The 27,588-nt window shown below is 38.6% G+C and overlaps 1 protein-coding gene across 8 annotated transcripts in view; it reads left to right on the forward strand.

Moving 5' to 3' along the window:
* The window catches only part of CCDC171 (coiled-coil domain containing 171), a 301,409-nt gene that overhangs the window by 83,434 nt on the left and 190,387 nt on the right, over positions 1–27,588 (forward strand). For all 8 annotated transcript variants that reach the window (XM_042964352.1, XM_042964351.1, XM_042964356.1 and 5 more), the window contains one exon: positions 14,480–14,582. In XM_042964352.1, coding sequence (XP_042820286.1) covers positions 14,480–14,582 — 103 coding nt within the window. The remainder of the gene's footprint in view (positions 1–14,479; positions 14,583–27,588) is intronic.

Genomic DNA, 27,588 nt, shown 5'->3' on the forward strand with positions numbered 1-27,588 from the left:
GTGCAAAAGAGATCCTCTTTCTCCACAACATCTGTTGTTGTCTGAGTTGTTAATGTTAGACATTCTGACAGGTGTGAGGTGGTATCTCATGGTGGTTTTGATTTGTATTTCCCTGCTGATGAGTGATGTGGAGCATTTTTTCATGTGTCTGTTAGCCATCTGGATGTCTTCTTTGGAGAAGTGTCTATTCATGTCTTTTGCCCATTTCTTCACTGGATTATTTGTTTTTTGGCTGTTGAGTTTGATAAGTTTTTTATAGATTTTGGATGCTAACCCTTTATCTGATATGTCGTTTGCAAATATCTTCTCCCATTCCATTGGTTGCCTTTTAGTTTTGCTGATTGTATCCTTTGCTGTGCAGAAGCTTGTTATTTTGATGAGGTCCCAATAGTTCATTTTTGATTCTGTTTCCCTTGCCTCCAGAGACATGTTGAGTAACAAGTTGCTGCGGCAGAGGTGAAAAGAGGTTTTTGTCTGCTTTCTCCTCAAGGCTTTTGATGGCTTCCTGTCTTATATTTAGGTCTTTTATCCATTTTGAGTTTATTTTTGTGTATGGCGTAAGAAAATGGTCCAGGTTCATTTTTCTGCGTGTTGCTGTCCAGTTTTCCCAACATCACTTGCTGAAAAGACTGTCTTTATTCCGTTGGATATTCTTTCCTGCTTTGTCAAAGATTAGTTGGCCATATGTTTGTGGGTCCATTTCTGGGCTCTCTATTCTGTTCCATTGATTTGAGTGTCTGTTTTTGTGCCATAATGAATATTTATTTAATTAAAATACTGTTCCTTTACATAGTAAGTGCAGTGTTTTTCTTTTTATAAAAAATTCATCTATCACGTTTCCTTAATATATTTTTCTTGTATATATTCCTTTATTATTATTTTTTTTGCTAATAGATTAGTGGCCTTTGGAGTGGGGGGGCAAGAGTTTAAAAATTTTTTCTCTTGGGGGCGCCTGAGTGTCTCAGTTAAGCATTTGACTCTTGATTTCAGCTCAGGTCAAGATCTCCCAGTCATGGGATCAGGCCCCACATCGGGCTCTGTGCTGTCAGACTGGAACCTGCTTGGGTTTCTCTCTCCCTCTCTCTTTGCCTCTTCCCCACTTGTGTGTGCGTGCACTCTCTCTCTCTCTCTAAGTAAATAAATAAATAAACATTAAACATTTTTTTTCTAAAAAGATATTTGCCAAATTAAAAAATTTAAACCATAAAAAATGAAATGTTTCTGGTTTTGCATCCTCAGAGCTGGCTATTATTATTTTTGCTTTAAATTCATAATTGGTTTTGACTGAAGAGAAAATGACTTAAGAGAAAGCATTTACCTTTTGCTTTTGGAAATGAAACTTTATTTTATTTATTTATTTAAAATATTTATTTAGTTTTGAGAGAGAGAGAGAGAGAGAGAGAGAGAGAGACAGAGTGTGAGCAGTGGAGGGGCAGAGAGAGAGGGAGACAGAGAATCTGAAGCAGGCTCCAGACTCCAAGGTGTTAGCACAGAGCCTGACATGGGGCTCAAACCCATGAACTGTGAGATCATGACCTGAACCAAAGCCAAAATGCTTAACCGACTGAGCCACCCAGGTGCCCCCACACTTATATTTCTTTTGAACATAATATTTTCAGTATTTTATAGAATATAGATGAGAAGCATAAATTACCCACAGGTAATTTTTCTCTTCCTTTGAGGTAACAGCTTGTTTTCTAGTTTAGGTCATGTTCATGGTCATTATTCAAGTCTTTGTCTTTATTTTCTCTGTTGCATTGCGAGAGAAAATTAAAGAGAATTTCCTCTCTAAAGTTTACTATTGAAATCAAGGTGTTAATAATATGCAGAGACTTCGGGAAGTTTTGAGGCTTAAAAATAATAGTTGTAAACTAGATGTATAATTTAGCTTTTTATTTATTTATTTATTTATTTATTTATTTTTCCAATATATGAAATTTATTGTCAAATTGGTTTCCATACAACACCCAGTGCTCATCCCAAAACGTGCCCTCCTCAATACCCATCACCCACCCTCCCCTCCCTCCCACCCCCCATCAACCCTCAGTTTGTTCTCAGGTTTTAAGAGTCTCTTATGCTTTGGCTCTCTCCCACTCTAACCTCTTTTTTTTTTTCACTTCCCCTCCCCCATGGGTTTCTGTTAAGTTTCTCAGGATCCACATAAGAGTGAAAACATATGGTATCTGTCTTTCTCTGTATGGCTTATTTCACTTAGCATCACACTCTCCAGTTCCATCCACGTTGCTACAAAGGGCCATATTTCGTTCTTTCTCATTGCCCTGTAGTACTCCATTGTGTATATAAACCACAATTTCTTTATCCATTCATCAGTTGATGGACATTTAGGCTCTTTCCATAATTTGGCTATTGTTGAGAGTGCTGCTATAAACATTGGGGTACAAGTGCCCCTATGCATCAGTACTCCTGTATCCCTTGGGTAAATTCCCAGCAGTGCTATTGCTGGGTCATAGGGTAGGTCCATCTTTAATTTTTTGAGGAACCTCCACACTGTTTTCCAGAGTGGCTGCACCAGTCTGCATTCCCACCAACAGTGCAAGAGGGTTCCCGTTTCTCCACATCCTCTCCAGCATCTATAGTCTCCTGATTTGTTCATTTTGGCCACTCTGACTGGCGTGAGGTGATATCTGAGTGTGGTTTTGATTTGTATTTCCCTGATGAGGAGCGACATTGAGCATCTTTTCATGTGCCTGTTGGCCATCCGGATGTCTTCTTTTTTTTTTTTTTTTTTTTTTAAGTTTATTTATTTTTGAGACAGAGAGAGACAGAGCATGAACGGGGGAGGGTCAGAGAGAGAGGGAGACACAGAATCGGAAGCAGGCTCCAGGCTCTGAGCCATCAGCCCAGAGCCCGAAGCGGGGCTCGAACTCACGGACCGCGAGATCGTGACCTGAGCCGAAGTCGGACGCTTAACCGACTGAGCCACCCAGGCGCCCCCGGATGTCTTCTTTAGAGAAGTGTCTATTCATGTTTTCTGCCCATTTCTTCACTGGGTTATTTGTTTTTCGGGTGTGGAGTTTGGTGAGCTCTTTATAGATTTTGGATACTAGCCCTTTGTCCGATATGTCATTTGCAAATATCTTTTCCCATTCCGTTGGTTGCCTTTTAGTTTTGTTGGTTGTTTCCTTTGCTGTGCAGAAGCTTTTTATCTTCATAAGGTCCCAGTAATTCGTTTTTGCTTTTAATTCCCTTGCCTTTGGGGATGTGTTGAGTAAGAGATTGCTACGGCTGAGGTCAGAGAGGTCTTTTCCTGCTTTCTCCTCTAGGGTTTTGATGGTTTCCTGTCTCACATTCAGGTCCTTTATCCATTTTGAGTTTATTTTTGTGAATGGTGTGAGAAAGTGGTCTAGTTTCAACCTTCTGCATGTTGCTGTCCAGTTCTCCCAGCACCATTTGTTAAAGAGACTGTCTTTTTTCCATTGGATGTTCTTTCCTGCTTTGTCAAAGATGAGTTGGCCATACGTTTGTGGGTCTAGTTCTGGGGTTTCTATTCTATTCCATTGGTCTATGTGTCTGTTTTTGTGCCAATACCATGCTGTCTTGATGATTAAGCTTTGTAGCCGAGGCTAAAGTCTGGGATTGTGATGCCTCCTGCTTTGGTCTTCTTCTTCAAAATTACTTTGGCTATTCGGGGCCTTTTGTGTTTCCATATGAATTTTAGAATTGCTTGTTCTAGTTTTGAGACGAATGCTGGTGCAATTTTGATTGGGATTGCATTGAATGTGTAGATAGCTTTGGGTAGTATTAACATTTTGACAATATTTATTCTTCCAATCCATGAGCAGGGAATGTCTTTCCATTTCTTTATATCTTCTTCAATTACCTTCATAAGCTTTCTATAGCTTTCAGCATACAGATCTTTTACATCTTTGGTTAGATTTATTCCTAGGTATTTTATGCTTCTTGGTGCAATTGTGAATGGGATCAGTTTCTTTATTTGTCTTTCTGTTGCTTCATTGTTAGTGTATAAGAACGCAACTGATTTCTGTACATTGATTTTGTATCCTGCAACTTTGCTGAATTCATGTATCAGTTCTAGCAGACTTTTGGTGGAGTCTATCGTATTTTTCCATATATAATATCATGTCATCTGCAAAAACTGAAAGCTTGACTTCATCTTTGCCAATTTTGATGCCTTTGATTTAATTTAGCTCTTTAGAACTGGAGGGGTTCTTAGAGATTTTCTAGGTCAAGATGCATGATATATTAATAAACCAGTTGGAAAGTGTTAGCTCCCCTGTTTCAGGAGATATAATACAAATACAGAACATTATTCTGGAAAAGTCCAAACTCGGTATGTTGAGTCTTTTGTTGGTATTTAAGAAATATAAACCCAGAGGACTTAATTGTACTTTTATATTAATGAAATTCCCATTCAGTGTATGGATTTGGAAGATATGATTGGTAAATGAATCATATATTATTTTTATATTTAATGCCATAGAATTAATAGAATTTCAACATAGGACATCTGAAGATTTAACAAAATTAGTTTCATGTTCTGTGTTACACACTATTGAATTTGACTTTGAAAAGTTTTGATTAAAATTGAACTATTAATTTCACAATCTATGAATTTAATAATGATTTAATCAACCACTAAATAAAACTGACTTTCTAATTTAAGTTGCTTAGTGATTATGCTCATTAAAGTCCATCAGAGGCTCAACATATCCAGTTGGGTCTTTTAGTCATTACGGTGAGTTTTTATATTTGCTTCTCTCGAAGCAGGGGAGCTATCATTTTAAAATTGGTATTATTAGGATTTGCTTTGTGCTTTCTACAATGAAATTTTTTAAGTCCATCATTTCTTGAGATTTGTTTTTCTGCCACTCAGTAATATTTAGTTACAGCTCTAGGAGAGACCATATATTGAAAAGGGAATTCTGGTTCTCATGAGGTTTAGTTCAAAGAATATTTTATTCTCTAAAGAACTTGTGATTGAAAATGGTCAAGTGTATGTTTTTTCCCTGTACTTTGGGGGTTTAAGTGATTATATAATATAATGATTGCTAGCATTAGATCGGATTTTGAAAAGTGTTTTGATTGCTATGCTTTGTGGTAAAGTTAATGTTCCCTGATAATATTTTTGCTTCATATGATCTGTTAGGTTTGTTTTAGAATGACATGTCTCTGATTTTGCAGGAGGTGTTAAAAACTAATGGGCCAATAAACATTCTATTCTGACTTTTTTTACTAAAAAATTGTTGATTCCTCCAGAATAGGGGTAGTATTTGTATGTGAACATTGTTTTTGCTTATATAAAAACCATTTTCTGTCTTTCTTAGCGGCCCTTAAAAATTTAATAGTATTAAATAGCACTAACTGAATGTGTATGTTTGTATCTGTGTATTTAAATGTTCATTAAATGGCTGCTTTCTAAATTTATAATGTGAGCATAAAGCTTTTTTTTTAGTAAGCTTTTTGAAATTAATTCTTTTTCCTTTTATTTTGAAATTTATTCTTACATAAATTACTAAGTTTTGAAAATTCAAATTTCATCTTTGACCTGGGAATAAATAAGATGGTATTGTGTGTGTGTGTGTGTGTGTGTGTGTGAGAGAGAGAGAGAGAGAGAGAGAGAGAGAGAGAGAGAGATGTCTTTATGTCAAGGCCCATATTCAGATTGGAAGGTAGCACCTATGAACAATGAACTAATTATAGATCTGCATAGGGAGAGTGACATTTCATCTTATGATACAAACAATTGGAAGCATAGAATACTTGCATCCATGGAAATAGCATAGGCAAGCAAAGCAAGAGATATTAGTTATTAATATGATTGAGGGAAGGGTGCCTAGGTGGCTCAGTCAATTATGCCTCCAACTTTTGATTTCAGCTCCGGTCATGATCTCACAGTTGTGATATTGAGCCCTGTGTTGGGCTCTGCGCTGAGTTTAGAGCCTGTTTGAGGTTCTCTGTCTCTTTGCCCTACTTCCCTGTTTGCACTCATGCTTGCTCTCTCTCTCTCTCCCCCGCAAAAAAAAATTGTGATTGAGGGAAAGCTGCAGATAGTGATGATCATGAAAGCTGACCGATCAAATTCAGTTCAGCTGAGCAAACTCTGCTTCTGTCTAACAAATGCTTTGGGTATGTAATGATTCTTAGGACGAAGATGTGATGAAAATGTGAGAGAAAGTATGTGATGTTGATTATAGATTCTGATGTTTCCCTGTTTTAGTTAGAATTCCTTCATAATGGCATAAAATATATTTGAATAAAAATTTTTTAAAAATTAAAGGAAAAAACAGGCACCTGGGTGGCTCAGTCAGTTAAACGTTCAACTCTTGATTTTGGCTCAGGTTATGATTTCATGGTTCATGAGATAGAGCCCTGTGTTGGGATAGAGGCTGCTTGGGATTCTCTCTCTCTTTCTCTCTCTGCCCCTCTCCTGCTCATGTACACACACACTCTCTCTTTTAAATAAATAAACATGAAAAAAAATTAAAAAAAATTTAAAACTTACTTGAGTTAAAAAATATTCAGAGGGACGCCTGGGTGGTTCAGTCAGTTGAGTGTCCAACTCTTGATTTCAGCTCAGGTCATGATCTCACGGTTTGTGAGTTTAAGCCCCGCACTGGGTTCCGTGCTGACAGTGTGGAGCCTGCTTGGGATTCTCTTTGACCTGGGAATAAATCTCTCTCTCTCTGCTCCTCTCTGCTCACATGCATGCTCTGTCTCTCAAAATAAATGAATAAACATTTTTAAAAAGTTCAGAAATTATAAGGATTATGTATCACTGCTACAAAAGTTCAACCTATGTTTAAAGTGCAAATTTCATTTAAAAATCTTAGTGATTAAATAAAGGTATTTATGTTTTTTTTTTTTACTACTTTTAACTTTATTAACAGTGTCCCTTATTTACTTTTACTGTTATTAATGACTTGAGTCAACTTTTTCCACTGCAGAGCAGGAAGACCCATTTGTCAATTTCTAGTTATGAATATTTGCATATGCTTTTTGTATGTTTCTTCAAGAGATTGCATTAGAAATTTTTATTCATATGCATATCCATTTGAGATATTTATGCATGGTTAGTAAAAAAGTGAAGGATGTGTCTTTGTAGACTAGAGAAAGATAAGATGCTTATGGAAGAAACAAAGAGAATGATGCATTAGATTGAGCCAGCAGCAATTCATTCATTTTAGCAGTGTGTGAGATATAGCATACCAGGGTGGAAATATAACTTAGGTCTTTGTCATCTCATTGTGCTTTCTGGGTAAAGGTATTTTATAGCCAACCTTGACTCCTCTTTAATAATACATTAAGGTCTGCCAGTCACACATTTTTCTGAATTTTCTTTGAATATTTTTATATTTTTAGTTCCCTGTCTACACTGGTTGTAGATTCATTGTGACATCTAAAGTAGTCGTTGGTTCATCGTGAGTAATCAATAAATGTTCATCTAAACATCATCTGGTTACCCGACACAGCTTAAGAGATTTTTATTGTGAGGGTAACAAACTCTTTATGTGGATTATGTCCAAGGAAAAAAGAAGTGAGTCCTTTTATCCTACAGTTTTCCTTTTAAACTGCTGTGGATGTTTAGAATTACAGAATTATAGAATTTGTTAAGTCAATAATGTGACATTTAACCTTAATTTACTCTTTATGTCACATGATAAAACATGTTAACCAAAAATTAGAAACTTAGTATTTTATTCTTGCTTGGCACTTTGTTTTCAACCCAACAGTTTACTTAGCAGATAAATTCTGTTTTCATTCTAGAATTTTTTTGCCCATCAAAAAGCTATTAAGGGACCTAACAACTTTGGGAAAAAATATTTAAATATAAGTACAATCCACATTTCAGAAAAGCTCAAACACTTTTGATATATGAATAAAGAATGAAAGCTTCAAAATTATAAAACCAAAACAATTTATTGGGAAGGAAAATTGTCACCTGTAAAACAATGACAGTTTTTCTGGTCCGTAGTTGGTTCATAAACCTAGTTATTAAATGTAAGTTAGATTTGTATTAAGAGACTATTAGCCAGGTATCTTTGTAGAAAATTATAATCTACTAATTATGAATGTAATAGCAACTTTTTGGCATATTTAATTCCTTTTAAGCCTCGTCATTGGTCAAGCCTCTTCTTTATTCTTGGAAACATTTTATACTAGTCAGTGTCTCCTGGCTAATTTGCCATTAAATTTGGTTTTGAACTGTAATGGTGTTGAAATTTTAGCTTGTCTTTTAGTCAGGATTGAGCCCTATAGTTGGGAGAGAAGAATTATTGTTGAACTAGGATTTTAATTGAACCCTTTATATTAAACTGACTCCAAGTGTGCAATTTGTCTGACTTTTTACATTTATGTTTCTGTTAAGTTTTATTCCTTGATATTGGTGAGGACTTAGCCTCAGTCAGCATACATTTTGGAGACAGATTGATCTGGGTTTCAGTTTCAGTCCTGTCTTGTAATAGTTGTGTGACCTTTAGTGATATTATCCTTCTGAATCTGTTTGCTCATTGGTAAAATGGTGCTAATAATCTCAACTGTGCAGGATTTCTTTTCTTTTTTTTGAAAGAGCATGTGCTTGTGCACATGTGCACGGGAGGTGTGTGTGAGGAGGGAGAGGAAGAGAGAGAGGCAGAGAGAGAAACAGAGGATATTAAGCAGGCTCCACGCCCAGCTGGAGCCTGACTCAGGGCTAGATCTCATGACTGTGAGATCATGACCTGAGCCGAAATCAAGAGTTGGATGCTTAACTGACTGAGCCACCCAGGCACCCCTCAAGTGTACAGGATTTTTAATGAAAAAAGATACTATTACATGTACTATTAAAGATAGTACATGTATTGAAATAGCAGAGGGGCATTTTTGTGTGTGTATCTGCATATAACTTGTGAATATGATGCTGGAGTTCTTCTGGAAATATAATTATATGATAATATCCCAGGAAAATATTGATTCAGAAGATCTTTAGGATATTAAAATATATTACAGGGAAGAACTTCTGGAATGATAGTGTAAAGAGCTTGGAAAACTCTCTACTTAGCAGAACAACAATTTAACTGATGAAAAATTAAAAAAAATCATATAAAGCTTTAGAAATTGTCCTGAGGGCAAAGGAGAAACTATCATTTAAGAAAATATACTAATCAAATTAAAAACCTTGGTCCTTTAAAGAACAGCATCAGAAAAATAAAAAGACGAGTCATAAAAAGAGAAAATATTTGCAGATCATATATCTGGTAAAGTAATTTTATCCAGAATATATAAAGACCTCTTACAATTCAATAATAAAAAAATCCATTTGAAAAATGGACAAAAGATCTGAACAGAGACTTTTCCAAAGAAAACCTATAAGTGGCCAATAAACACGTGAAAAGATGCGCAGTCATCAGAAAAATGCAAATCAAAACCATAATGAGCTGTACTCAAAAAAATTAAAAACCATAATGACAAGTTATTTCACACATACTTAGATGGCTATAATAAAATAAAAGCAAGTAATAACAGGTTATTAGTGAGGATGTGAAAAAATTGGGAATTCTCATACACTACTGTTGGGAAGGTATAATGATACCCCCCACTTTGTAAAACAGTTTGGAAGTTTTTCAAAATGTAAAAATTGTAGTTACCATGTGACCTTGCAATGGTACTCTTAGGTATATAGCCAATAGAAATGAAAATATGCACTCACATGTTCATAGCAGCATTTTATATGACAGCCATAAAGCTGAAACAACCCAAATGTCCATCAACTGCTGAGTGGATGAACAAAAGTTGTTACATCCATAGAATGGAATATAATTCAGGCATAAAGAAAAAGCGAGGTACCGATCATCAAATGAAGTTCATATGGATGAGCCTTGAAAACATTAAGCTTAGTGAAAGAAGCCACACATAAAAAGCCACATAGTGTGTGATTCCATTTATATGAAATGCCCAGAGAAGGCAAATCTGTAGAGATAGGAAGTAGATTAGGGATGCCTAGGGCTGAAGGGACTAAGGGAAGATAGTAACTGCTGATGGGTATGGGGTTTCTTGCTGGTGTGAAGAAAGTGTTCTAAAATTGATTGTGGTGTTGGTTGTATAACTCAATGAATCTACTAAAAACCGTTGAATTGTATACTTTAAGTGATTTCTTTTTATGGTATGTAAACTATATCTCAAACTATTAAAAAGAAGAAAATCAACGAAATTTCAGTAAGAACAATGAGAACCTGGGGGCATTTGAGTGATGGTTGGTTCCATAACCCCTTTTCCATCGTGCTCCCTGTTACAGAAGCTGTACCCTGGGTGGTTGGGCCCTTCCTCTCTCCTTGGCCTTTAGGCTGGGGCTATGCTTTCTTCCTGGGAGAGGCAGATTGCTGGAATGTCTCATCCCTCAGAGCCCTGTGTTGCAGCAATTTTATTCCGGGCAGGGATGAGTGAGAGGACCAGATCACTCTTCCTCCACCCAGACCTCATTTGTAATGCTGACGCTCTATCCCAGTCTTGGCAGGTCAACAAAATTGGGGCAATTGCTCCTGCCCCAGAAGACCAGACGTTGCAATGCCCCAATGGCCATTTACAGAGCAGGATTGTTGTCCTGGAAAAAGTGGGTCTCCACACCCAAATCCAATCAGAGGCACAAGGGTTCTGCCCAGGAGGAAAGGCAGGCTGGCTTTCAGGGAAAAGAGTTCTGTACCTCTGCTTGAGGAGACTTATCTTATGTGGAGTAGAGAGTGGAAAATTCCATGGTTAAGGACATGGTTGACAACAATATGAATCTGGGTGAAGAGAGATTAAGAGGAACCTGGTACCTCTATGATACAATAAAATGACACAGCAGCCAGAAGTTTAAAATAGAGAACTAGAGAAAGAGACAGCCAAGAGGACCCCTCATGGGGTGACAGCTGAGTCGGCAGTTGGGAAGGCCGTGTACGTGTGGTAGGTGGCATCCACTCAAGAGCAATCTGAGCAGGATGTGAGGCAGACCGGAAGCATGCCCCAAGCTACACACAGACACATCAACGCGGAGTGGAAGCCTTACTGGTGCAAGGGGGCTTAAACACAACCAAAGACCGACTGAACATTAAGACCCAGAGGTGATTGCTAGGAAGCCAGGCTTCAATATAATGTCACAGTCATTCCTGACAAGTCTGTCAGACTGTGTGCATGCCCGAGGACAAGCCCTCCCAGGCATTGACATAAAATGAGGTGTGGTTGAAAGGAGTTTGCTGTGAATAACAAAAGACATCCATTTTACCTTTCTGACCCTGAAGTTATTTCAGGAATTGGGAACAAAACTGAATAATATAATAAAAGATGGACTTAGGACTGTTCCGAAAGGAAATTACCAGGGTTTTAGGAGCTATGTGCCTGGAACCATGGATAAAGACCAGAATTATATTTCTTACTATAAATCACAATATCACAGTATGCCAAATCAGTGTTTTAAAGATAAATTATCCCAGAGTTTTCAGGTAACGGGACATACATAAGAGGAAATAATGTAACTAAATCCCTGCCATATTGCTTATATCAAACAAATTTTAGATTGATCAAAGAGCCATAAAAAAAGAAAGTGAAAAAGCACTGGAAGAAAAAGGGAATTAATTATTTTATAATCTTGGAGTAAAGAAGGTCTGACATAAAATTTAGAAGTCCCAAAGCAAATTATTGATAAATTTGATCACTTAAAAAATACAATTTTGTTTCTACGAACATGATTACAAGGTGAGTGACAAATTGGCAATAACGATCTGCAATATGTATGACAAAGGGATCGTTTTTGTAATTTAGAAAAGACTAAGGGGCGCCTGGGTGGCTCAGTCGGTTGGGCGTCTGACATTGGGCTCAGGTCATGATCTCACAGTTCATGGATTCGAGCAGAGCCCCGCATGGGGCTCTGTGCTGACAGCTTAGAGCCTGGAGCCTGTTTCAGATTCTGTGTCTCCCTCTCTCTGCCCCTCCTCTGCTCATACTCTGTCTCTCTCTTCCTTCAAAAATAAATAAAAACATTAAGAAAAAAAAAGAAAAGACTATTATAAATCACTATGGTCAATATGGACAATGTAATGTAAAAACGGGCACATGATGTGGAAAGGCGTTCACAGGAAAAGACGTACAGGTGGCTAGTAAACATGAAAAGATCCTTAATGTTTAAGTTAAAGAAATGCACATTAAAATAAGTTGATAATTCCTATCATTGGGAAGATATTGAGAAATAGGCACTTATACTGGACATGGTATTATACAAGGTAGGACTCTTTAGAGAGTAATTTGGTAACAATTGTCTGAAAATAGATGTTCATACCCTTTTACCCATCAAATCTATTTCTAGCAGTTTATGGAACAGGTATACTTACATGTTTATGCAAAGATATATGAGTACACATACAAGGATGTATATTGTACTATTATCAGTAATAGCCCAAAATGCAAATAACCTGTAGATTTTAGCAATAGGAGACTAGTTAAGTTAATTAATGGTACATCTAAACAATAGAGTACTACGAAACTAAAAAAATGTGATGTGGAAAGATGTCAAAGACATAATATGAATGGAAAAGTAAGTTATATAGCAGCATGTATACTATGATCCTATTTGAATTAAAAATTATAGACATGTAATATGTATTTTATATACATACATATAAAAATGGTTTTTTAACTATTACTTTTGATATTCAGTATTGTCTAGGTGGTGGCAATACACTGGTGAGGACAAAACCCCTCCCATATCTCCTTTCACGGGGCTTAAATAGTATGAAATAGAGGCTAATAAAAGACCTATTCAAATAAATACAGAATCATAATTGTGATAATTGCTGAGGAGAATCTTATAGAGGGAATTGATGTAGTCAGGGGGGTGAAGAGAAGGATAACTTTTCTGAAAAAGTGATAATTGAACTGACATCTAAAGGAAGTATTATTAGTTTTACGTATTTTAAGGATATAATTTTGCCATGTATGATCTGTTCTCCCATTTCTTCTGTATATGTAGGCACTCTTGCACTAGTGTTTCCACCTCATCAGCTTCTACAGATGCTTAAGTTTCTCATTTATTAAAAAAAACAAAACTCTTCTCCGGCTTTGTTCTTCCTTCCAACTACTTCCCTTTATTTCTCCTTCCCTTCTTACCGGGAAAGAGGTATCTAAACTTTCTGTTTCCGCTGACTTAGCTCTCAGTCAGGAAAAAACCCAAAATTCAGGCTTATTGCTTCTTCAACCTATTCCAGTCTGAATTATAACAGATTTCATCAAGGTCACCAGTGACCTCTATGCCGATTGAACACTATTTGGTCTCCATTTTGTTTGAATGTTCTGTGACATTAGACATAACTGACATCTCTGTCTTGGAAATGTTCTCGGTTTTCATGACACTATACTTTTCTGTTTTTCTTTCTCTTTTTTCAATCGTCTTTGCTGGTTTTTTTCTTTTCTAACTATTAACTTCTGTAGTTCCTTAAGGCCTTGTCCTAGGTTCTCTTCCTGTCTAATGCTCTCTAGGTAAGCCCCAGGGAATATCTGTATGTGATTTCCAAACCTATTCCTGACTTCTCTTCTGAGCATTATACCATTATGTCCAGCTGCCTCCCATATGTTTCTATTTTATTTGTTCTTTGTTAATTCAAATATATTTATTTAAAGCCTGCTATTTGTCAGGTGTTGTGCTGGTACTAGGAATGTCTTAAAAGCTATTTGCAATGAAATGTGATCGAAACCAAATTCATTTGTACTTGCTGCCAAAAACAAGCAAGTAAATAAACAAAAACAGTCCAAATAAGACCTTCTCTACCTTCATTGTTCTCACTGTACTACTGAAATCTGCCAGATCTTCGAGCCTGAAACTTGAGATCACTCTTGACTCCTCCTTCTATCTGACCATTTACCCAAGGTCATCAATCCAGTCCAATCCAATCCAATCCAATCCAATCCAATCCAATCCAGTCACATCTAATCCAGTTTAATCTGATGAAGTCTAACCCAGTGCGGTGTCCCAAGGCCTGGTCATTCCATCTCCTAAGTATGTTGCCCCCCACTGTTCCTTTTCATGACCAAGACCCTCGCCTATGCTACCATTTCCTCTTGTGTAGACTGCTGCAGTTCCTTCTCTGTGGTCATACTGTATTCACTTTTGACCACCATCTGGCCGTTTGCCACACGACTGCAATCTCGATCTTGTAACGTGTTTCCTAATTCCTCTTTGTCTCAGTTTTCTTATCTGTAAAATTGGGATAATAATAGCCCTTACTTCTTGGGTTGCTGTGGGATAAAAAGAATTATTAAGTATAAAATAGTGCCAGGCACTAAGGCCTCAGTAAATTGTTATCGAGACCTTACACAGGGTTACATTCAGCCAAGTAAAAGGTATGATTAAGACAGAAAGAGGTTTATTAATAAGAGATTTGAATGGAGTAATTATTAGCTTGTTTATACTTAACAGTGCCATATATGTTCACACAAATCTATAGCTCTTATAATATGTGACCTTATTATGTGTAATTGTTTTCCTAATTAAAAGGCTAAGAAGCACCAGGCCTTTCTAGTAGAGACATGTGAAAATAACGTGAAAGAATTGGAATCGATCTTGGACAGCTTTACTGTGTCGGGCCAGTGGACATCAGGTTAGTTGAAGGTATAAAATGACAGTTGCATCTGTCAATGTTCCAAAGTCACTACATTTTGGGAATTCTGCAGATGCCTCTTCCAGTCCCTTATCTCAACATGTTTCGATTTGATGACATGATAAGAGCAGTTCTCACAGCGGTCAGTTGGCCTAGCTGGCTGAGAAAGGGTGACGGAATGTGGACCTGCTGCTGCCCTCCCAGAACTTGATTTACAAGTGTTGGGGTCTGTATGATTGGACAGACAAGGGCTCACTTGCTGTGTTCTGAATCCAACTGAGAAAAAAGTCCTTACAGTATACCTGCGAGGGGAACAGATGTTTCCATCAAATTGAGCCAAATTCTGAGGCAACCTTCAACAACTTAAAGGTCATGCATTCAAAAGGTTATGTAGGACACAGCCTGTAACATAGTGCATATGCTAAGCTGGTTTTCGCCTTTGCTTCCTGCTACCCTACTACACGTACTCTGCAGATAAGAGTGCTTAGGAAAAATGTTTGGGTTTTAGTATTAGTGTAGCTATTAAGATAAAGAAGTATAAAAATTGTATATTAGGTAGGCATAGTTTGGGAACTAGCGGAAGCATTAGCTGGCTAATGAATGCTGTTCACGATTTCTACGTCCTTAATTTTTTTGTGTCTTTGCCATTATGTGTGTAATAGTAGCTTTGACTTAAATACTTTTACTTTTCTACCTCAGTTTCCTTTTGCCCTACTGTCGGTCTCAAGTTATTTAGTTGCTTTCTGACTTGTGTTTTTCAAAAGGCATGTAAAATTAAATTCATTCCACTTTAAAATTGAACTCCTAGACTCAAGTTATTTGAAGGAATCGAATAGATATTTGGCAAATGAGTTCTTTAGGAACTTGTAAGTTCAGGATATTTGTTGTGCTTGAAAAAGCAGAGGGATATGATCGGGCCCGTTTGAACCTTATAGATCTGCAGACTTGTGCTGGTGAACTGTTAGAAATTTAGTGTGTTTTGCTATTATCTGGTGGGTTTTTTATTTTTGTCTGCTTTTTTCCTTTATGGTGTTTTAGCCATAATTAAGAAATTAACAGATAACTTTTTTTTTTTAACTTTTCGCCAAAACAGTAGTGTTTCATGGTTTGCTACTGTGGAAAAATCAAGGTGTATAAAAGTGGCATAAAAATATAGATATCCTTGGGGTGTTTGGGTGGCTCAGTTGGTTGACCGTCCGACTTCAGCCCAGGTCGTGATCTTGTGGTTCTTGAGCTTGGGCCCTGTGCTGTCAGCATGGAGCTCAGTTCAGATCCTCTGTCCCCTCCTCTCTCTGCCCCTCCCCTGCTTGTGCTCTCCCTCTCTCAAAAATAAATAAACATTAAACAAATAGATATCCAGTGTTCAGTTATATTTACTAAAGCTGTGGAGGATACAATTTTCTTTTGCAGTAGTACTGAGATGTATCATTGCTTAGTGGTATTAGGAGCTTTAAAAATTGTTAAGTTATCATGGTATATCTGATACTTCTATGTTACTTTAAATATTTCTTCAGAGTTGAATTAAAAAAACTAAAAATACTGAGGTCATATCTCCTTTCAATTTTAACATGAAATAGTTGATAACAAAGGAACTCATAAGCTTTTGCTAAGCCTATAGGAAAAGACTATTAAAGTTTTTTTTTTCTTTTCATCTTTCAATAACCATCCTTTTTAAACTCCTAGTTTCCCATATAAATGCACACTCTATATATTATAGATAAAGCATTTCCGGAAAAGGGACTGTATGGTGATTAGTGATGTTTGTCTTGCCGTAGAGTGGGTTTTGTTTCTGTGTGGTGCTGGCTCTTTTACTCTTTTACCCACCAAGAACCACTTTTTCTCTGATCTGTGGATATTTACGGAAACATGGACAGGTTCAGAGAACTAATAAGGTAGGATAGGGCGGCAAGAACAAGTAACAGTGGGAAAGCAACCCCAGGCCTAAGCCTGAAGGGTCCGGTGGAGGACACATTGTCACAATACAAGCCACACCGTGGAGGAGGGCCTGCCCGACAAGAGCTGTGGCTGCTAAAAACTGAAGCCACTGCCAGGAATGCACCAGAGCAGAGGAAACAGAGGAAACAAACACCAGGCCATTCTTTTCTTTCCTTTTTTTTCTTTCTTCCTCCATCCTCTTAACCTCCTCCTGGTGCACTCACTGTCCAAATCCAACCAGAAGTCCGAGGGCAGAGGAGCCCAGATCATGCAGTCTGTAGAGGTCAGCCTTTACAAGGCAAAGCATTGCTTGTTAAAATAATTTACCAAAACCTGTCATTTCTTTTTTTTTTTTTTTTTTTAATTTTTTTTTTTCAACGTTTATTTATTTTTGGGACAGAGAAAGACAGAGCATGAACGGGGGAGGGACAGAGAGAGAGGGAGACACAGAATCGGAAACAGGCTCCAGGCTCTGAGCCATCAGCCCAGAGCCTGATGCGGGGCTCGAACTCATGGATCGTGGGATCGTGAGATCGTGACCTGGCTGAAGTCGGACGCTTAACCAACTGCGCCACCCAGGCGCCCCCAAAACCTGTCATTTCTGAAAATATCTTGGTTAGATTCTCTTCTGATGAACTCTTCTGAGTGTGCCATCTTTTTTCTCGCTGGCGCCCTGGCTACGTTTACCTGCTTAGGACTCGATTTCCCTCTGGCCCTCGGCTTTCACAAAACAGCCCTTTAAAACTGTGAAGTACTCCCTGAACCAGGGTAAGGTTGGGGTTTTGTTACTTCCCCAAGAGAGGTGTAAATAATAAACTTTATTGCTTGATATTTTGTGGAAGAACCCGAACAATTAAGATCGTCTGCTATGTCAGGCCTGGCTTCGCCTACACAAAGTTGAACAAATATTTTGTTCCTTGCAAATAAAATAACGTAAAAACTTATCTAGGCTAACATCCTGTGTGCATGTGTGATGTAAACATGTATATATCTCACAGTGTATATGTGTTTGAAAAAAAAAAAGTCTATTTCAAACAGAGACGTGTTGTTACTCTGTGATGATAGCTCAGCCTTAGAATTCGTTACAAAGTTAATTCAGCTACCTCCAGAAGGGTTTTCAAGAGAGATGGACTCTTCTCCAGTATGGCAAGTAGGGAAGAATGCTTTACTTCCTTTTTTACCTCTTTGTAGCTTTCAGTTCAATATAGACTCAGTATCTACACTCCCCAGTCCAGGAAGAGCAATCTATGGAAGAAATTTAGATGCTTACAAAATTGTTTGTTTTGACTTGCATTTTAAAATGGAAATAGCCAGATTTCATTCTTTCTCGTTGCCAAGTAGTGTTCCATTGTATATATAAACCACATCTTCTTTATCCATTTGTCGGTTGATGGATATTTAGGCTCTTTCCATAATTTGGCTATTGTTGAAAGTGCTCCTATAAACATTGGGGTACAAGTGCCCCTATGCATCAGCATTTCTGTATCCCTTGGGTAAATTCCTAGCAGTGCTATTGCTGGGTCATAGGGTACATCTATTTTTAATTTTTTGAGGAACCTTCACACTGCTTTCCAGAGAGGCTGTACCAACCTGGATTGAACTGGAGGGTATTATGCTAAGTGAAATAAATCAGGCCGAGAAAGACAGATACCATATGTTTTCACTCATATGTGGATCCTGAGAAACTTAACAGAAGTCCATGGGGGAGGGGAAGGGGAAAAAAAAAGTTATAGAGAGGGAAGGAGGCAAACCATAAGAGACTCTTAAAAACTGAGAACAAACTGAGGGTTGATGGGGGGTGGGGGAGAGGGGAAAGTGGGTGATGGCATTGAGGAGGGCACCTGTTGGGATGAGCACTGGGTGTTGTATGGAAACCAATTTCACAATAAATTATATTCAATATAAAAAAGCACAAAATAAAAAAAAAATAAAATGGAGTGAATGAAAATTACTTTTTTGGATGAATTTTAGTCTGGAGTTGACAGAAGCTGCCAGGTGTTCTATTCCCCGTCTTCTTCAGCTTCTGCGGACTTCTACATTAAGAAATGTTTCTGAAGCAAGAGTAACCCATCAGCTTATCTTCAGGTAGAGGATGAAGCAAAGTTGCAGCTGGTCCAAGACATTCAGGAATTCATTTACTTAGAGGATTTAACGTGATTTTCTCACCGTTGATCAGTGTGACAGTTCACACTTTGTTTCCTAATGCCTCCGACACTGCCCCCTCCTGCTAACCCGTCTCCGCTTCTCCCTGACTCTCCCTTCAGTCTGTTTTCTCTAAAGCCACCAGAATGATCATTTGAAAACCTAAGTCAGAGCCTGCCATTCCTTTGCCTTAAACCTTATTGGGCTCTGCTTTTCACGAAGCATAGAAGACAAAGTGCCAGCAAGGGCTTTCAAGACCCTACCCGGTCTGCCCCTATTCTTGATCACTCCTTTGACCTCCCCTGCACCTTTCTCTGTTTGGGCCACTTTGGCCTCCTGCTGTTTCTCGAGGCCACCAAACATGCTCTTGCCCTGGGGGCCTTTGTGCAGGCCGTTCTTTCCACCTGGAAAGTTCTTCACACAGATGTGTCTGCATAGCTTTCTCTCTTGTCTATTTTATTTTATTTATTTCACATTCTTTTAAATGTGAGTGAGAGTTTTTATTTTTTTAAGAAAGCTCTACCCCCAATGTAGGGCTCAAACTTAATGACCTCAAGATTAAGAGTTGCATGCTGAGATCTCACCCTATGAAGGCTACCCTCTGCTCACCCCCATTTCACTTGTCTCCCTACCTCTCCCTTTTCTGCTCTACGTTTTTTCTTTCCTGTAGCCCTTATGGCTGTCCAACATTTCTAACACACTACATGGTGTACTTATTTTATCAGTATTAGAATTCTCCATAGAAACAGAACCAATATATATAGGATATATATACTTCTTCAGTATGGCAAGTAGGGAAGAATGCTTTACTTCCTTTTTTACCTCATATCATATGTGATATATATATCACATATATCTCATATATATATATATCTCATATATATATATATATATATATATATATATATATATATGTATATAAGAATGGCTCATGTGATTATGAAGGCTGGGAAATGCCATGACCTGTCATCTGCAAACTGAAGAACCAGGAAAGCCATTGGTATAATTCAGTCTGAATCCAAAGGCCTGAGAACCTAGGGGCTCCTGGAGTCTGAAGGAGGAGATGGAAGTCCCAACTCTAGAAGAGAGAATTTGCCCTTCTTCTGCCATTTTGTCTGTAGTGGGGTGTAGGGAGGCAATAGATTGGATGATGCCTGCCCACATTGGTGAGGGCATATCTTTACTCAGTCTACTGATTCAGATGCTAATTTCTTTTGGAAACATCTTCACAGACACATACAGAAACGTTTTGCTAGCTCTACGTGCATCCCTTAGCCCAGTCAAGTTGACACATAAAATTAATCACTACAGTGTCCAAGCTCCATGAGGGCAAAGATCTTTGTCTCTTTTATTTGCTAATGTACTTTAAGCAGCTAGAACATTCCTTGGCACAAAGCAGTCACTCAGCAAATATTTGTTGAATATTAATGAATATAAGTGTGAATGAATTAGTATCAGGTTGAATGTCTATTTTGCATTTCAGTTTTTAAGGTTATAAAGGTAGTCATGGAGTCTCTTTCCTAATTATAAGGGTATAATGGGTACATTATATCATTATATCATTATATCTTTTGGGTAGCAGTCCATAAGGAGTAACCAGGAAGATTGACCTTAAGTGGAAAAGATGTACAATCTAAAATCGGCCATAGAAATGTCACCTTGATTGCCTACTTTTATTAGACAAGATTGTCTTCATTTGCTTGAACAGGGATATTTATTTTTCCTATGTCTACTTTCCACCAAAACTGAAGTACTATAGCTGTTCATATCTCCTTTCTTTTCTGGTGAAAATTCTTACAGCAGGGTGTGTATGGGGAGATATCCTTTCCCACTTTGAACCTATGCAGTCTCCCTGCCTCAAGTGTTTCTTCTAATACAGTTTCACCTCTGCCTGAGGATGTTAATAAACACATAGAATGTACTTTTTCCTTGGTTAGGTACGTGAAAAAAAAAAACTTTTCTTGTGGCTCAGTCTTGGATCCTCCTCAGGGTGCTTGATTTTTGTGTTGACTGAAATAGAACCCTCCGACCTTCATCAACCTTTCCTTCCTTGAGGAAATCGTTTGTAATACTCTAGAGGTGTTCTTTTTCTTTCTACTGGAGAGGACCCTGGGAAATAATGGTAACAGAGTTTGATGCCTTTAGGCATATATACATCACCCAGGGATTGGGCAGTCTCAGGGACTGCTCTTAGGATAATCAGGGCAACAGATTGGACTTCTCCTCTTCTCTCTCCTGCTTTACTTCTTTAGTAAAGGACTATTGCCTAGATCTGGTATCTTCCTGAGAATTTTAATTGTCCTTGTGAACCCCATGGATAGTACCTTTTAACTGGATATTCATGGATCAATGAGAAGCTGCGGATGCCTATCAGAGCAGCACATAGGTCTCCTTAGTGTCATTTGCCAAATTCTTCTCACTTACTTCTCTCACGTCCCAATCCACAGGTGTACAGACCAAAATTGGCCTACTTCATCATGCTCATAGTTTCCGTTTGTAAAATCAAAGGGAGTGACTTTAATAAGAGTGCTCCAATGGGATCATTAATTAATCACACTGTTATGAAGGCTAAGAAATCCAAGATCTGCAGTGGGTAAGCTGGAGACTCAGGAGAACTGAGGGTGTGGTTCCAGTCTAAGTTTGAGTCAAAGGGAAGGAGAAGACCAGTGTCTCAATGTGAAGACAGACAGGCAGAGAGACAGAATTCCTTCTTACTGGGCCTTTTATTCTATTCAGACCTTCAGTGAAGATTGGATGAGGCCAGCCCACTCTCGGGAGGGCAATTTGCTTTCTCAGTCTACTGATTCAGATGTCAATCTCATCCAGAAACATCCTTATAGACACACCCAGAAATAATGTTTCACTGAATATCTGTGTCCCAGTCAAGTTTATGCATAAAATTAACCATCATATCCCCTTCCCCCTTACTCTTAGCCTGTGGTAACCACTATTCTACTTTCTGTTTCTGTGAATTTGACTACTTTAGACTCCTCATATGGTGGAATCATATAGTATTAGTCTTTTTGTGAATGGCTTATTTCACCTAGCACAATGATCTCAAGTTTCATCCATGTTATAGCATGTGACAGGAATCCTTCCTTTCTGAGGCTGAATAATATTTACATTTTGTTTGTCCATTCATCCATTGATGGACCTTTGGGTTGTTTCCACCTTTTTTTTTTTAATGTTTATATTTGAGAGAGAGAGAGAGAGACAGAGACAGAGACAGAGTATGAGTGGAGGAGGGGTAGAGAGAAAGGGAGACACAGAAATTGAAGCAGACTCCAGGCTCTGAGCTGTCAGCACAGAGCCCGATGTGGGGCTCAAACCCATGAACCGTGAGACCATGACCCGAGCTGAAGTCTGGCACTTAACCGACTGAGTCACCCAGGCGCCCTGGCTTGCTTCCACCTTTTGGCTATTGGGAATACTCCTCCTATAAATGTGGAAACACCTCTTCAAGACCTTGCTTTCAATTATTTTTTTAAAATTAATTTATTTTCAGAGAGAGAGAGAGAGAAAGCAAGGGAGGGGAAGAGAGAGGGGGAGAGAGAATGCAAGCAGGCTCCACACTGTCAGTGCCCTGCCTGACATGGGGCTCAATCCAACGAACTATGAGATCATGACCTGAGTCGAAATCAAGAGTCGCATGCTTAACCAACTGAGCCAACCAGGTGCCCCTCAATTCTTTTAGGTATATATGCAGAAGTGAGATTACTGGTCTATTAACTTTAAAAAAATATTTATTTATTTTATTATTCTTTTTGAAGTTTATTTATTTATTTATTTTGAGAGAGAGAGAGAGAGAGAGAGAGCAGGCAGATACGGAAGGGGCAGAGAGAGAGGGAGAGAGAGAGAGAGAATCCCAAGCAGACTCCACACTGTCAGTGCAGAGACTGATGTGGGGCTTGTACTCACGAACTATGAGATTATGACCTGAGCCGAAGTCGGACGCTTATCCAACTGAGCCACCCCGGTGCTCCTAAAAAAATATTTTATTTTACAATAATTTCTACACCGAACACAGGGCTTGAACTCATAACCCCAAGATCGAGAGTTGTGTGCTCCACCGACTGAGTCAGCTAGGTGCCCCTGGTGTATTAACTTTTATCACAGAACATTAGTGTACTAAGACATGCCTTGTGGGATGTCCTGTTATTTTAGACTGCTCTAGTTTGCTTTAGACATACTACAAAATTTCCCCTGATAATCAAGGCCAATTATCCTGTATAGAAGAACCTTCTTTGCTCTTTGGTTTCCTGGTTTGAGGAGGCCAGAAATGATTAGGTGATATTCCCGGCTTGCATTTTAATGGAATGTTGGTATGTCTCATGCTGAAGCATTTCTTCTTCAAAAATCAAGACTTAGACCAAAAAAAAAAAAAAAAAATCTACAGTTTCTGGGATGGGAAAAGCATCACTAGTGAATCATTAGGTGTAATAGTGAGATGAGCCAGTCCCATTTCCAACATTTGATTCCAGGAACCATGAATCCTGGCTAGGGCAAAAACATACCACAAATTGATTGCTGACTCACAGCACAGTTTATATCCTGACGATATTATCCTTGTTCTTCAAAATGTTGCCATCCAGCCACTGTAATGACTCTTCAAAAGGCAATTCAACTATGCTGTATGCCAGCTACTTCAGAGTGATGGGAAACATAGTAAGACCAGTGAATTCTATAAAAATGAGCCGTTTTCCATATTAATTTGCTATAAATTGAGTTCCCTAGTTAGAAGCAGTGCTGTGTGGAGTCTGTAATTGTAAGGTGTCTTGTAAAATCACAGATGGTGGTTTCAGCAGAAATTTTATGGTCAGGGAAGGCAACTCTATACCCAGAGTTAGTGTCTACCTTAGCAAGACTAAAACATTCCATCATTCCATGATGGAAGTGACTTAGTAAAATCAACTTGCCACCAGGTGGCTGGCTGGTCTCCTAATGATGGTGTCATTTCATGGGTTCACTGTTTGCCTTTGCTCTTGATAGATTTAGCATACAACAGGGGCTGTATTCCTATCAGTCTTGGTGAATGGAAGTTCATGTTGCTGAGCCCATGTATTGTCTCCATCCTTGCTGCCATGATCCTTTTGTTCTAAGGAAAACAAAGGTGGTAAGGACAAAGGAGGCTGGGAAAAGATGCTGGCTGACATCCACAGAATGCCTCATTTTGTCCTCCTGATTATTAAGATCTTTTTCTACTGGCTGGCCTCGGCACAGTGCCCGTTCGGAGGGGTATACCCACATGCTCCTGCCCGGATCACCTTGGTACCAATTTTCCGGTTGTGTTCTTTCTGAAGCCCTGACCATTTTAGTCAGGTAGTTAGCTACTATCCAAAAATTGGTGTATATTTGCACTTTTGGTCATTCCAGGCAAAATAATAGTCAGGTCCATAACTTGTTTTTGACTACTGGGAGGATTTCACTTCATTGCTATCCTTCAGGGCCACCCTTGAGGGGGGTTGTAGTGCCACAACTGTCTACTTTTAATTAGTGCCAGCATATCATACAGTACTGTCTATATACTGAGCCCATTTTTTTCTCCCATTAGTCAATGGGTCATAGGAAATTTTTCATGGATTCAGGGTGTGGGTAAGAGAGGAAGCAATATAACAAGAATAGGGCCCATTGGAATCTGGACTATTTGCTCATGTAACTTACTTGTGCCTTCACACTGTATAGACCACTTTCATCTGATGACAGAGTGCTGTTGTGTGTGCCAAAATTTATGGATCGTGGATCAGACAGTAATGATTTTATGATAGGCAATTCAGGTCACTTGGTAAATTGGTGGCCATGGATGTAGTATCTGCTGAGGACTAGTAGCAAGTTTGATTTTTTAAAAATGTTTATTTATTTTGAGAAAATGAGAGAGAGAGGAGAGAGATTATCCCAAGTAGGCTCCATGTTCAGCACAGAGCCTGGATGCCGGGCTTGATGCAGGTCTCAGTCTCATGACTGTGAGATCATGACCTGAGCCGATATCAAGAGTTGGACACTTAACTGACTGAGCCCCCCAGGCGCCCCCTATAGCTTGGTTTTCGAGAAGAGAATAGTTATCTGTAGAAGATGACTTGCTTTGTTGCAACTCCCTGAAAGTTTACACTAAGATTCTGTAAGGACCTGCCTGAGCTTGAGCAGTCAGAATGCCGTCATCAACTTGGTAGGGAGCTAAGTAGAACATGAGAGTCTTCTGGAATGAAAAGTTGATCAAGGTTCCTATAGACTGGATTGTGCCGGAGTTCATATAGCTCTGAGGTAAAGCTGTGAGGGTGTATTGCTAGCCCTGACAGCCGAAAGAAACTGTTCAGGTAGTTTTTTTTTCTAAAAGGTTGGAAGAAATAGCTTCATTCCAGTTGCCAGGAAATGTATTGACCTGCTCCAGCAATGAAACTGCATCTTTCGCTGCAGCTGCACTTAGAATCACATGTGACTATGCTTACAGTAATATGCTGACAGTCCCTAAGATTCATCTGTTTTCTGCACTAAGCCAGATAAGTTGAATGCTCATGTGGTTGAAGTCACCACCCCTGTATCTTTTAAGTCCTTAACAGAGGCACTAATCTCTGCAATCTCTCCAGAAAGGTGGCATTACTTTTGATTTACTATTTTGGTAGGTAAAAGTTCTAGTGACTTCCACTAGCTTTTTTTTCTGTCTGGTTTTCCTCTGTAAATCCTTTAGTGCTTGAGTCAGGTAACCAATATGGATATGGTGTCAGTTTCTGCATTTGTCTTTTCTTCGTTATGGATTCCAAACTAGGGAAATAAGCTGGGTTCAAGTACCTACTGCGCCCAATGGCGAAATATCTGAGCCAAAATTCAGTCAGTCTCTTGACCTCTGTAAGCTCCTACCCTAACTAGTGAACCATAATAGCATGTTAGTTCTTCAGGAATTAGTGTTAGTTCAGATCCAGTGTCTAGTTATCCCAGTGAATAACTCCCCTTCTCTAGTGCATAGTCACCTTGGCAAATGGTTGCATGTTTCTTTGAGAAAGGCTAGGAAGAAGATTTACAGTATGACCTTCTGGCAGTATGTTGGGGTTTCCAAACGGGACCCTACCTCTTTATTCAAGGGACACCTGGTCTATGAACTAGCCCAAGTCTGATAATTGACTGAGAGCAAAGACTCTTTTCTGAGTTGATTTAAGTCCTACCTCTGGTAATCAGACTTAGAACTTTTATTCTTATACAAATCAGATAATATTTTATTTTATTAAATAATTCTTTTTTTAGTTTATTTATTTTTTGGAGAGAGAGGGAGAGAGAGAGCAAGCGAGCATGGGAGGGGTAGGGAGGGAGAGAGAATCCCAAGCAGGCCCCCCACTGTCATTGCAGAGCCTGATGAGGGGCTGGAGCTCACGAATGGTGAGATCATGACCTGAGCCAAAATCAAGAGTTGGATGCTTAGCCAACTGAGCCACCCAGACACCCCCCCAAATCATATAACATTTAAGTAGAGTATGTATTTTACTCCTATGAACACCATGATCAGTTAGCCAACACCTGTGATGTCTGTGGGTAAAACTGTTTTGTTTACTACTTTGATTCCATTATGGTAAACATGTCCATTTTGTTTCTGGAAGTTAAGTGCTACCACCTGGTCTTTGTCACTCCAGATACCATTGTCTTCATTGATTTCAGGGACCCAGCCTGATGGCTGTTATCTGTGGCCTTTCAGCTGCACAGAGCTTATCAAGCCATATAGAGCTAGCTCATGAAAGATTCTGGGACTCCCCTCACCAATACATTTCTCAAACATTGGTAAAGGAAGGTTTTTTTTTGTTGTTTGTTTTGTTTTTTTTTTTTTACTTTCCCTGGAGACATAAGGGTGGGTGAGCAAGACTTACATTATAAATATTCTCTGTATGTTAAAAAAGTTATAAGCCATTTTCCTTAAGAACTCCAGAATGGGTACCTGTGTTTACAAGATAAGGAAGAAGTTTGTTTATGATCACAGTGAATAAAGCAAATTGATATACAGAATGTAGTCTCAGTTTGAAAAGCATAACTGCCAACAAAATGTTTATATCTAATGCTTTTAGAGTGAAAAAGGAATTTTCTTGATCATCAATGTATTAAATGTTTAGACTTTCTTAGGTGAAGGTAAAACCCATTTGTATGTTATTTTCTGTGTTTTACTATGTGATTAAAAATCCACATTAAATAACAGGGTTTTCTTTTTCCCCCTATTCTAAGGATGAACATGACTGTTCATGTTCTACATGTATTTATACATATATACATATACACACATATATGTAGTCTAAAAAAATCTCAGTCTTTTGTCTTCTATTGTCTCTCCGTTATTTCTTTATTATTATTATTTTTTAAATGTTTACCTAGTTTTGAGAGAGAGAGACAGAGTTTGAGCATGGAAGGGCAGGGAGAGAAGGAGACACAGAATCCAAAGCAGGCTCCAGGCTCCGAGCTGTTAGCACAGAGCCCAACGTGGGACTCGAACTCACGAACTGTGAGATCATGACCTGAGCCCAAGTCAACGCTTAACTGACTGAGCTGCCCAGGCACCCTATGTGTCTCCATTATTTCTTAATAATTCTCCCCTTTTGGAGTCTTGCAGGAGACTGAGGTAGATAAGAGAATGAATGTCTGAGAAAGTTGAAGAGATAGACTCAATTTAATGTTTCTACTGTGGAATTACAGGGTACCGAAGTAATAACACTAGCTTCAAAAGCAGTGGTTTATTTGGGTCGTGTAGAAATACTTAGTTTTTGAGCTTGTCTAAAAGAAAATATTTATTTATTATTATTATTATTATTATTATTTTTATTTTAGAGAGAGAGAGTGTGAGAGGGGAAGAGGGACAGAGAGAGAGAGAGAGAGAGAGAGAGAGACAGAGTCCCAAGCAGGTTCCACACTTGGCGTGGAGCTTGACATGGGGCTCGATCCCATGACCCTGGGATCACGACCT

The sequence above is a fragment of the Panthera tigris genome, chromosome D4 (genome assembly GCF_018350195.1).
Source record: "Panthera tigris isolate Pti1 chromosome D4, P.tigris_Pti1_mat1.1, whole genome shotgun sequence".
NCBI classification, from domain to species: Eukaryota; Metazoa; Chordata; class Mammalia; order Carnivora; family Felidae; genus Panthera; species Panthera tigris.